General features: G+C 40.4%; 1 protein-coding gene across 1 annotated transcript in view; it reads right to left on the reverse strand.

Moving 5' to 3' along the window:
• The window catches only part of LOC139661574 (arf-GAP with coiled-coil, ANK repeat and PH domain-containing protein 2), a 26632-nt gene that overhangs the window by 9660 nt on the left and 4472 nt on the right, over positions 1-12500 (reverse strand). Inside the window, exons 6-14 of the mRNA XM_071540050.1 lie at positions 12037-12220; positions 11166-11210; positions 10763-10858; positions 5572-5646; positions 4985-5088; positions 4549-4600; positions 2524-2624; positions 1836-1947; positions 680-873 (exon numbers count right to left, since the gene is read on the reverse strand). Coding sequence (XP_071396151.1) covers positions 680-873; positions 1836-1947; positions 2524-2624; positions 4549-4600; positions 4985-5088; positions 5572-5646; positions 10763-10858; positions 11166-11210; positions 12037-12220 — 963 coding nt within the window. The remainder of the gene's footprint in view (positions 1-679; positions 874-1835; positions 1948-2523; positions 2625-4548; positions 4601-4984; positions 5089-5571; positions 5647-10762; positions 10859-11165; positions 11211-12036; positions 12221-12500) is intronic.

Genomic DNA, 12500 nt, shown 5'->3' on the forward strand with positions numbered 1-12500 from the left:
TATTCTGCTGTAGTAATCACTAATGAGACTCTTGACCATCACAGTTTCACAAGCTCTCCATCCAAATTATATTATTGTCACTTTGTAACGACATTTTAAAATTGTTGTTTACATTCTAGCAGCCAATGGCATCGCTGGAAAGATCTGAGTGTCAGAAATATCACATCGTATCCTGATGTATTGATCCTGAACCTCAGGATCAGGTTAGAGCTGCAACGATTAGTCGATTAATCGATTAGTTGTCAACTATTAAATTAATCGCCAACTATTTTGATAATCGATTAATCGGTTTGAGTAATTTTTTTAAGAAAAATAAGTCCAAATTCTCTGATTCCAGCTTCTTAAATGTGAATATTTTCTGGTTTCTTTCCTCCTCTATGACAGTAAACTGAATATCTTTGGGTTGTGGACAAAACAAGACATTTGAGGACGTCATCTTGGGCTTTGGGAAACACTGATCCACATTTTTCATCATTTTCTGACATTTTATAGACCAAACAACTAATCGATTAATCGAGAAAATAATCAACAGATTAATCGACAATGTTAGTTAGTGTTAGTTGCAGCCCTAGATCAGGTACTGAACCAGACCAGGAGAGGAACAGACCGTCCATCTCTACTGCACTGTAATAAAAGCAAGCTAAACCTGAACAGTGTGTGGACATGGTCTGGGGGACACCTGTGTATGCCGGAGCACTCGATGCACATGGTGATGCCCAGGTTGACGGAGGCCCAGCGAGGCTCCTCCTCCCCACAGTCGCAGCAGCGCTGGTTCCCGGGGCCGGACAGGGCCACGCCCAGGGCGGGGGGTCTGAGGGGGGCCGGGCCGGGCTGGGGGTCCCCGCCGGACGGGGGCTGGGGGGGGGCTTTAGGCTGGAGACACAGAGGGGTGTGAATGGGACAGATTGGTATTATTAGAGCGGGGCGATATATCGTACAATATGGATATCGTGATGTGAGACTAGATATCTAGTCTCAGTCTAAACTCTAAACCCTCCTCTGCAGAACTGCCTACGATATCCGACTCCCACTGACAACTGGAAAACCAGACACTTTTTAAAATGTTACTGTTTTAATATGCACACTCATGTCATTATTTTATCATCTTCATTCATTATTCATCACTTTTGCATCAATTGTTTTATGTATTATATTTTTCTTTTTCCCTTAGTTGTTGTAGAGTGTCTTTGAGTACCGTGTAAAGCACTTATAAATAAAATGATATTATATTATTATTATCATTTATTATTATATCGTCTGGGATTTTGGTTTTGATAATATTGTGAAATAACTTGAGTGTGACTTCTCCCTGGTCTGAAGGCTGTTAAACAGTCAAGTGATCCAGTTTTCTGAACGCATCAGTCTGTTCTTCACCTGCTCATCATATCCACATTACTGATTACTAATGATCACTACTAACTTTCTAAATTTCCTTGTGTGTAAATATCTTATGAAAGCATGAATACTCATTCCCAGAATATCGTCACATTATCAATATCGAGGTATTCGATCTAAATTATTGTGATATTTGGTTTTGTCACTATCGCCCGGCCCGAGGTGTTCAGTCTCCATCTTTGTCCCTCAGCCTCTCTGTGGTGTTTCTGCTGCTCTTCCCGCAGATCACCTGTCAATCAAACAGTGTGGGGGCGGAGCTTGGATTCTCTGTTGCTGCAGTTTGAGTTTCTCCTCTCTCTCTGTCTGGTCAGTCATGGCGGCTATCGCTGCTCACGCTAACTACCCAGTTCTTCTTCTTCTGTTGATTCCCAGACAAACCGGAACCGTAAACCGCATCACTTCCTGTTTGGCGGAGGGTTTTTTTTTCCCTGCAGACTGACCTGCGGCTGCTGTGACTCGACTCTCTCTCTGTACGCCAGGTCGATGCTGCCCTGCACCGCGCTGAGCCACGCCTGCCGCAGCTCCTCCGAGTCCGCCTGCAGAGCACAGCACCTGACACACACACACACACACACACACACACACACACACACACACACACACACACACACACACACACACACACACACACACACACACACCAAACAAACACAACATCTCTGCTTGTAAAAACAGACCAGCTGTGGCTTAATAAGACAACAAGTTGAACCTGAACAGGATATCAGCAGGTTTCAGAAAGCCACATCTACTTTTTAAGACCTTTTCAATTTGAATTTAGAACTTTATTTAGAAAACAGCATAATAGAAACAAAGCTGTGAAAACCTGGACAGCAGGAAATGAATAGTTAAGGGAGTATTTAGTAAAGCAGACAGGATGCAGAATGAACTACTGACTCTGTTCTGGATTCATGTAAGAAACCTCTAATAACTGGAAGACATTTTACTAGATTTTAATGCCTTAAAAGTATTAACATGGCTCATTTTAGAGGCTGTAGGATCAGGAGAGACCAAGCCAGAGAGGTTTTACTCAGGAAGCCGCTGTGTCGTTTGAACGGACAGCGATCCCGAAAGAGAAAAGGGTAAAAGAGTGTTTGGCCGTGTGTTCACGCCGCCTCGGTCGTTTCTTACTTCTGAACGGACAGAAGCTCGAAGCAGAAGCGCCGCTCGATGTGCTCCAGAGGTTTGACGGCGCACAGTCTGAGATCCTCAAACAAGACCAGCGGCTCCTCCTGCAAGACAAACAAAACCGCTTTCACCTCGGCAGCCTCAGCGAGCCGCACCGCAGACCGACCGAGGCGCACGCCGGCCAGCCGTGAGGTGAAGCGCTAGTACAGTTTCAACAATTCAAATGTTGGCTGTTAGAATGTCCGGTGCCAATCAATATGATGACAGTTCTTAACCAACTTTTACTTCTATTACATTTCTTTCAGCGATAAAAAAAACCAACAACAATTATCACTATTCCAATTAACTGAAGAGTTGAATTCCAAAATGAGATCTTCACTATTTGAAAGAAGCGACACCAAGTGACTGCTGGTGTGAGAGTCAAACTCATTCTGCTTGTTATTAAAGCTCAGTCTAAATTTTATTGCCTGCATCTGCTGCACTGTCTACTAGAGCTGCAACGATTAATCGATTAGTTGTCAACTATTACATTAATCGCCAACTATTTTGATAATCGAGTGAGACTCGATAATCAAAATCAGTTTGAGTAATTTTTTTAAGAAAAAGTAGTCAAAATTCTCTGATTCCAGCTTCTTAAATGTGAATATTTTCTGGTTTCTTTCCTCCTCTGTGACAGTAAACTGAATATCTTTGGGTTGTGGACAAAACAAGACATTTGAGGACGTCATCTTGGGCTTTGGGAAACACTGATCCACATTTTTCACCATTTTCTGACATTTTATAGAACAAACAACTAATCGATTAATTGAGAAAATAATCGACAGATTAATCGACAATGAAAATAATCATTAGTTGCAGCCCTACTGTCTACCTCTATTGTTTTATCTACGGAAGCCGAGAACGGCCGTGCTGGCAATTATTTTTTTTAACGCTGTTATCTCGAGATCACAAGTTAATTATCTCGTGATCTCAAGAAAACAAAATGTTGTTTCCTCTTATTACTTATAATGTTTATCAGAGATCAGGAGCCATGCCAGCATGCAGAGATGGCGTCTTGACAACTGTAGCAACTGATTTAAGCTGAAAATGTCAGATCAATGAGTATCCATTATTGATCAGTGCAGCATCAGACTGCACTTCAATCAAGGTCAAACACAGGCAGAAACTGCATTGTCTTTTTTTCTCAAGATAACGAGATAAATTAAATAAAAAACAATTAACACCTTTGCTTCTAAAAAAGGTTTGTGGATCGAATCATCTGTGAACCAACTGATACATTTTCTTTCTTTTTCTTTTTACCAACTGATACATTTTCTTTTTTTTTTACCAACTGATACATTTTCTTTTTTTTACCAACTGATACATTTTCTTTTTTTTACCAACTGATACATTTTCTTTCTTTCTTTTACCAACTGATACATTTTCTTTTTTTTTTACCAACTGATACATTTTCTTTCTTTCTTTTACCAACTGATACATTTTATTCTTTTTTTTTTTACCAACTGATACATTTTCTTTCTTTCTTTTACCAACTGATACATTTTCTTTTTTTTTACCAACTGATACATTTTCTTTCTTTCTTTTACCAACTGATACATTTTATTCTTTTTTTTTTTACCAACTGATACATTTTATTCTTTTTTTTTACCAACTGATACATTTTCTTTCTTTTTTTTTACCAACTGATACATTTTCTTTTTTTTTTTTACCAACTGATACATTTTATTCTTTTTTTTTACCAACTGATACATTTTATTCTTTTTTTTTACCAATTGATACATTTTCTTTTTTTTACCAACTGATACATTTTCTTTTCTTTTTTTTTACCAACTGATACATTTTTTTTTTCTTTTACCAACTGATACATTTTTTTTTCTTTTACCAACATGCATTTTCAGGTAGCAACATTTTTACAAAAAAGGATATGGAGCATTTTGGGATGAAACCCTTTCACTGTTAAATGTTTTATAATCGTTAATTGTTTAATTTATAATTGTTCAGTTGCTTTAACAAAATGATGAATCTCACCTTATGCGACTTTCTGTAAACAAGCTGGTTGTCTTTAATGGAAAACCAGCATCTGAAACAAGAAATTAAAAGTTTGGGGTTAAGCTACATGTTAGGAAATAAAAAAGGTTTTATCTTTAAAGTTTAAAGGTGAACCATGTAGGATCTTCTCTTGTATCAAAAAAAAAAAGAAAGAAAAATGTCAATCCACCAAATCAAAACATAAACAAAGCCTCTGTCTCACAGCAGTAGTATTGTTACTTCTAGTGTTTCTCCACATTAAGACTACATTTCCCATCAGCCCTGTTGCTTCCTTTCTAATACTGACAAATACTGACTGATCTGTCGTAGACCACTGGGCGTATTTCCCCTTTACCAGTAGAAACCAACAGAAACCAACAGAAACCAGTAGAAACCAACAGAAACCAGTAGAAACCAACAGAACGCGTCTCTGCACCTCTTCCAGGTTTTGCTTTTCCTCCTGGAGCGTTTGAAGAGGTAACCCTGGATGATGTCATCACTACCTGGACACGGACTGACGACTGGTTCTCCTGACGCATCCTGAACACACACACACACACACACACACAGTTCAGAGTAAAACTGGTTATTTCTTACTTATAAAACCATCAGTCAGGCCGTTGTAAACTACCTGATAAACACAAACCTGTGACTGCAAAACATTTAATTTATTCTCGTAGTTTATTGCTTAAATAGACTCACATCAAATGTTGACATTTCACATTGATTTCTTGTATCTGCAAACATCGTCTCATGATTTGGAATCAAGTCTCTGTCTGCGTTAGTTCTGACTGAAAACAGATATTCAGGATACTTGTCTAATGTCAGAAATCCCAGATCCAGATCATTATCAAAATCTAATCACTTGTTCCTTGGCCCAAATTTAATGGAATTCCCTTCCTAAGTTTTGTAAGTATCTTCCTTAAAGACAGACAAACCAAGTAGCCTTGGTGAAGGTGATGATAAAGGTGAACACAGGTGATATAAACATTAGAAATGGTTTGACAGATGAATGGTACTTACTCTCTGCTGGACCAGCAGGTGTGTGTTTTCTAGATCTTTCCTCTTAGCTGCACAGTCTGCTGAGAGCTGGGCCAGCTGCCATGACAACACACCAAACCGGTTTACCATCAACACCAGTTAACACTTTACCATCAACACCAGTTAACACTTTACCATCAACACCAGTTAACACTTTACCATCAACACCAGGTAACAGTTAATACACACTGGGGTCAAACTTGGCTCAGATGGCTCTAGTGTTTCCTGTAGCAGTTTAGTAGATTTGGGTTATTTTGGTCATTTTGGTTCTAAGACGCAGGTTCACTCAGGTCCAGTAGGTATTGCAGTTTAACAGCGGCTCTCATTTGGAGATTTACATCATGATATATGATGTAATGCTGTACTTTTAATTGTTATTTGGAGCCACTGCACTTGATGACTGGAAAGGAAACGCTGGTAAGCATTTGCAAGTAATTCTTGGCATTTATTTTAATATTCTTTGAGTGCCAGATGGGTGGAGTTTGGTAGGAAGGACAATACACTGGGAAGTTTAGACAATAACAGCAGAGTATCTGAGTATCTGGTCTGGTCTGGTCTGGTCTGACCAGTGTTAATTTTGGCAGCTATTTTAGATTTAGTCTTAGTCTTAGTCTTTAGACGAAAATGCTTATTAGTTTTAGTCACATTTTAGTCATTTTTATCCTTCATAGTTTTAGTCCAGTTTTAGTCGACGAAAAGTCATTACATTTTAGTCAACTTTTAGTCATTACTTTTAGTCAAAATGTTTTCTCTTTAAACTAATTCAATTAATACAGGTATCGGAAATTGGAATCAAGGTGACAGGTTGTATCAAGTGTTGAAATTCGTAAAGCAACATTTCACTCTCTCAACACTTTTACTTGTGTAATATCCGGATTCCTTACCTTAGTTGGATATCTCTAGCCTAGACTCTCCCATCGATGCGATGCTGCTGTGCTGTCCTTGCTGATCTACTACGGTAACGTGCGTTACACACTGATAAAAGTGGTAACATAGTGGAATGTTCTTTACTCCAAGTCAAGAAACAAAACATTCTTTCTTTGACCATTGTGGTTATATTTATTTTCTGAAACTTCAAATAAAAGTGCAATGAACACACATATGCCCAAAAAGAGCAATGAATGATGAACACATATGCCCGACTTGACCTTGTCTGCCAGTGCATTTGGAGAAGATGCATATTATTTATGACTATTTACAAATATGAGGTAAGATCTTTGAAAAGGTTATACAAATTTGGAAATGGTATGAAACAAACATGACACTTGAAGTCTTGGAACACAAAATTACAGACTTGAGACTTGACTTGAATTTAATTCAGTGACTTGGGAGTTACTTGATACTTGAGGTGTAAAGACTTGAGACTTTGCATTTGGACTTTACCATTTCAAACAAGAAGGATTCATTCAGGTAACTCCATTTATCAGTTGACTGTCAACAGAGGGTCATCACTTGTTGGCCAATAAAAAAAACTATATAAAAAACTATAAAAAAAAAAAACTATATATATATATATATATATATATATAACTATAAAACTATCCCTTACCTTAAGCCTAACTTTAAGTGTTTCCGCTACCTACACATTTTTTTTTAAATGAAAGTGCATAAATGCCAATAGAATTAGACAAACCTCGAATAAACTTGGCCAAATAAACAATCAGAGGGGGCCCCCTCTGCAGTGCAGTCTCAAATCAAGTAACAGTAGGATATCAGTGAGAGCATTAACAACCTTCAGTCCTGTCAGCAGAATTAGGCTACTGATCTCGATTCAGTTTGAGGAAAGCGCTTCTCTCTAAAATGACTCTTGCTCTATTTCGACGACCACGACTGAGGTCACCTGTAATGCTAAAAACTCGCTCAGCAAATGCTTGAGATGCTGGCATTGCCAGAAGATCTAAGGCAAGAGGTTTTAGACCCTGATAAACAGAACCCTGTGCAGCCCAAAAGTCAAGGGCAGTCTCTTCGTCTATGGGCTGTGACAGCTGCTCCTTGAATTTCTGCATTTCCTGCCTGACACAGGGCTTTGAGAGGCTAGGTCTAGATGGCCGGCTTGCACTTGCTTTTGACAGGAATCTAAATCTGGGTCGCTTTGTCTCTGGTGCCTCTATTGTTTCTTCTCCCTCCTCATTTTCATCAGCCTCCTCCTCCCGTATTACTGGTGACACCATCTGAGCAATGTAATCTTCTGCTTTTCTCAGAAGCCCCTGAATTTGTTCGTCATCATTTTCAATGAGTGCTTCGGGTGAGACTGTTGGGTCGAGGAAGCATGCAGCAGTAGTGAGGGGTGAGAACTTTGAATCATTGGGATCAAGGAAGCAGCTGAAGCGTTGGTCCATGTTTGCCTTCATCTTCTGTGCCAGGGAAGCTAGGTCCCTGTAGCTAGAACCCTGGGCCTGGGGGAACTCAGACAGATAAGCACTCAGGTCCAGGAGGGCGGGCACCACCAGGGATAAGGACATTGTGTCGCTCTGGAGCATCTGGGTGTGCTCAGCGAAGGGGAGGAGCAGATCTCTGAGAGCAGTCAGCCTCTGCCACTCACTTGGCAGTAGACAGTCCCAGCCCATCCCATCAGCTACCTGAACAAGTGAGTCCTTCACTTGGAGAAGGCGTGATATCATCAGGAATGTGCTGGACCATCTAGTGGGGCAGTCTTTGACCAGAGTGAGTCCACACAGCTGCAGCAGTCGCTCAATTGCCACAGACGACTTGCGGAAGAGCCTGACAAGTACTCGAACTTTGTCAAGGAGTCGTTTGACACTTACTTCTTTCTGGATCATGTTCACCACGAGTTGCAGTGTATGTACAACGCAGGGGGTCCTCTCTATGGCTCCGTACCTAGATAGATAAGACAAACACAGAGAAAAGGACAGAGACTTAATTAATCCTCTAGAGGAAATTCAATTGCCATGAGCAACACAATGCAATACAACAAACAATGTATTAACACACATCTTTAATGCTAAAAGAGAATATAACCAAGCATAGCTTAATGACAGACATAATCTAGCCTGCTACTGAAAATGTTAACAGCTACAAACTAAAATAATTTACCTTTGGTCTTCGACAACCTCAGAGTCTTCATCACTCTCCTGGGATTCTTCCTCAGAGCTGCTGGGCTCATCATGTTCATTTTTTTTGAACGCTGCAACCATGTTGCTTCCGTTATCAGTTATGACTGTCAGAATTTTGCGTTTTGGTATTCCCCAGTCCTCTGTGCATCGGTCAACACAAGTCTTTATACACTCTGCAGTGTGTGGGTGGGAGATCTGGTCAAGTCTCAACAATATGTGCTTCCCTTTGTTCTCCTGAGTGCAAAAGTAACATGCACTAATTGCAAGGAATGCCGCTGTAAGTCCTTTTTTCGTCCATATGTCCAGCCCAATTGTTATTTTGCGTGCTGTGGCGAGTCTTTCTTTGAATTTTTGTTTTTCGTCATTGTAAAGCTTGTCAACTAAGTTGTTTATTTTTGTTTTTTTGGGTATGGTCAGCCTCTTATCGATGATCTCCATCATGAGGATGAAATCCTCATCCTCAACTGTCCGGGCAGGTAGACCGGTGCGTCCAATCCACTGGCTGATCGCCTTTTCTTTAGCGCCTTGTTCCGGCGAGTCTGCTTTGTATTTTGATCCTGAGGAGAACGCTGCTGGGATAGTTGACTGTGTCCTCTCATTCTTTGCACCAGGTTGCTGTTTTTGAGTAGTCCTCTCTGGGATCTAGGTGAGGAAAAAATAAGAGTGGATACAATTACTCCCTATACAGACCTCCTAAAGGCCTACAGATTAATTCAAATGAATTAAATGTAGGCTAATCCCTTCAAGATATTACTTCGCTAATACTATTATCATTAAAATATAATAGCATATCAACTATAGATTTTGAAGATTCTAATTACGTGATAACACAATACAACTAGCCTATTATATATGCCTACCTGGCCTTAGAGCTAAGAAATCATACACAAAAATCTTCCAAATAAATTGCTGTGTAATCTTAGAAACAACAAATTGCAGTTTGACTAGATAGTAATTGCAATGCATGTTCAGGGCTTGCCATTAAGTTTTTTTCTTGTAAGGACAAGTAAGTGAAAACGGATCGAGCATAATTACAAGTTGCTTGTCAAAATATATAAATAAATAAACTCGCAGGCTATAAACGTTACAGCAGCAACACGTGATGCGCATTTAACGTTAGACACATTGGGGAACAGAACAGGTCTGAAAAGCCAACACGGTTTTTTCCCCATATGTTTCACTCGAACAATAGGATAATCTATGATAAAGCATTTCACTTGTCCGACCAAAAGGTTTACTTGTCCCGGACAAGCCTTAACTTTAATTGTCAAGCCCTGCATGTTTCACTCACAAGCTTTGAAGCTAGCGAACTGACGTTAGCTAACACATTAACCCTGCTAACGTTAGCCTGGAAGCCAGGCTCATTCATTTGCTACCGCAAACTGAAAACTTTTTTTTGCAAGAAAGACTGACTTCCAGGCTAAGCCAACGTGGCTTGCTAGCAAATTTGCCACAAGTTGACATAGCCGACTGCACAGTAACATTGACTTAACGTTAGCAAATGTATATGCTTGGTTAGCTAACTTACCGTGGCATAAATAGCAGGGTGGTGCGCCTTCAAGTGTCTCTTCAGGTTGGTCGTATTCTTCCCACCTAATTTGTAGCAACAGGGCGTCTCTCCATCTCCCGTTACTACAGTGCATTGTGTTTTCCTTTCTGCCGAATCATAAGTAAAGTGTGTCCATAGATCTATTCTTTTTTTCCGACCAAACCCTTTTTGCGTTGAAGCCATCAGGTTGTTGTCATTAACTCGCTGTCGGTTTGGGACATCGTCACCTGTCGCTGGGATTGTGGGAATCTGCACGCGTCCCTCAACCAATTCAACCAATGACAGGGATGCATTGCTTATATTTTGACAGACAGACTAGACGCACAATTGGGGGACAATATCATGCATTTTGGATGTCCGATAGCTCACCACTAACATTTTAGTCCCGTCTCGTCTCGTCAACGAAAACAAAACATACATTTCGTCATAGTTTTTATTATCAAAGATCTATTTTTAGCTCGTCAACGTCTCGTCTTAGTCATGGAAAAAAGCTCGTTGACGAACATTTTTCGTCATAGTTTTCGTTAACGAAATTAACACTGGGTCTGACCTGAGCTGCCATGGTCTTCATGGTTGGCTCCAGGTCCCTCAGCAGGTCGAAGCCTTGGTGGAAGAAGGTGAACTGAGCGTGGAAGTAGGAGAACACCTGACAACACAGACAGGAATACTGTGAAAAACTCGGTAGGACCACAGTTACTACTGATACTGCTACTACTACTACTACTACTAAAAATAATAGTCTTATTATTAGACTACTATACTATACTACTATATGACTACTATAGCCATTACTAGTCCTACTAGTACTTTTATAACAACTATTATTACTACTACTACTGCTGCTATACCATTAGATTCATAATAATATTTGCAGTATAATACCAAGATACATTCATGTTCTCCAAATCTAGAGAGCAGCTTTCAGTTTGTGTTTTCACAGCAGTCCAACTCACAGAGTTTAAGATGTCAATCTTCTGCTGAGTCTTGAAGGTATTAAGCTGAAAGAACAAATGGAAAATATATCTATATTAGCGTTGGATATTGAAGCATGCAACAAAAAATGTCAGTGTGTCCCTACACATTTTACATTTACTTTTAGGTATTTCACTGATGCTCTGATCTTATCCAGAGAGACTTCCAGTGAGATCAACAGCAGAATAAGCTTCCATTGCTAGATCACCAACATTACTAGTAGGGATGGGATGATATATCTAATTCAATATATTGTGATACAAAACATGTCAGTCCGTCTGTTGTGTCAGGAACATGAATGGTGATATCAGCTCCATGTTATTCTGCTGTAGTAATCACTAATGAGACTCTTGACCATCACAGTTTCACAAGCTCTCCATCCAAATTATATTATTGTCACTTTGTAATGACATTTTTAAATTGTTGTTTACATTCTAGTGAGCCAATGGCATCGCTGGAAAGATTTGAGTCTCAGAAATAAACAGAATTCTGCACAGTCAGACTGAACTTTTATTGATCACATCGTATCCTGGCTGTACTGAATCCTGAACTCAGATCACGTATGGAATTGAATCAGGAGAGTGACACATCGCTCCATCACTAATTACAAGCAACCAATAGTAAGGAGGTCAAAGGTCAGAGGTCACCGCATCCCAGACAACAGCGGGAACAAATATTCCTGCGATCCTAAAGTGATCACGGAAGTACCGACAGAAATAAAAACAACAGTTGAGCCGAGAGCAGAAGACGGCATTTCATTTTCAGAGTTGGTTTACAGTCTTTGCTTGTGATTCCCTGAAAATGGAAAAGTGTGGAAGCCTGTGGGTCAGTGGACAGGAGCGGGGTGTTCACCTGCAGGCAGTAGTCCAGGGCGAAGTGCTGGTGGCACTTGCGCGTGGCGAGCAGCAGGTGGCTCGCTCGCTCCGCCTCGCTCGCTTTGTGCCGAGAGATCTGAGCGCTCTTCAGCGCCGCCGTCTCCAGATCCTCCCCGATCCGCACGAACTCCCGCCGCGTCTCCGCCAGCTGGGGCAGGAACCTCACACACACACACACACACACCTTCATCATCATCATCATCATCATCATCATCGTCATCATCATCAGTAGGACTAGCATCATTACTGTCCCTTCCCCTCTCTCTGCTTCCTGCTCCAGATGGCTTGGGGCCTCGTCTGCACACACCTGACATACGAGTTCTTTTCTATTCACGTTATTCTGAAATGAAAATCATTACCTGAAGCTCAATTTCTCTAGAATATTGAGGTCTCATTTGGTCAAACAAGGGCTTCAGCTCCCCACTGTCCCATAAAAGTAAC

The sequence above is a fragment of the Centroberyx affinis genome, unplaced genomic scaffold (genome assembly GCF_046629955.1).
Source record: "Centroberyx affinis isolate AG114_WGS23_722 - 3 ecotype Tasmania unplaced genomic scaffold, CSIRO-AGI_Caff_v1 ptg003559l_1, whole genome shotgun sequence".
NCBI classification, from domain to species: Eukaryota; Metazoa; Chordata; class Actinopteri; order Beryciformes; family Berycidae; genus Centroberyx; species Centroberyx affinis.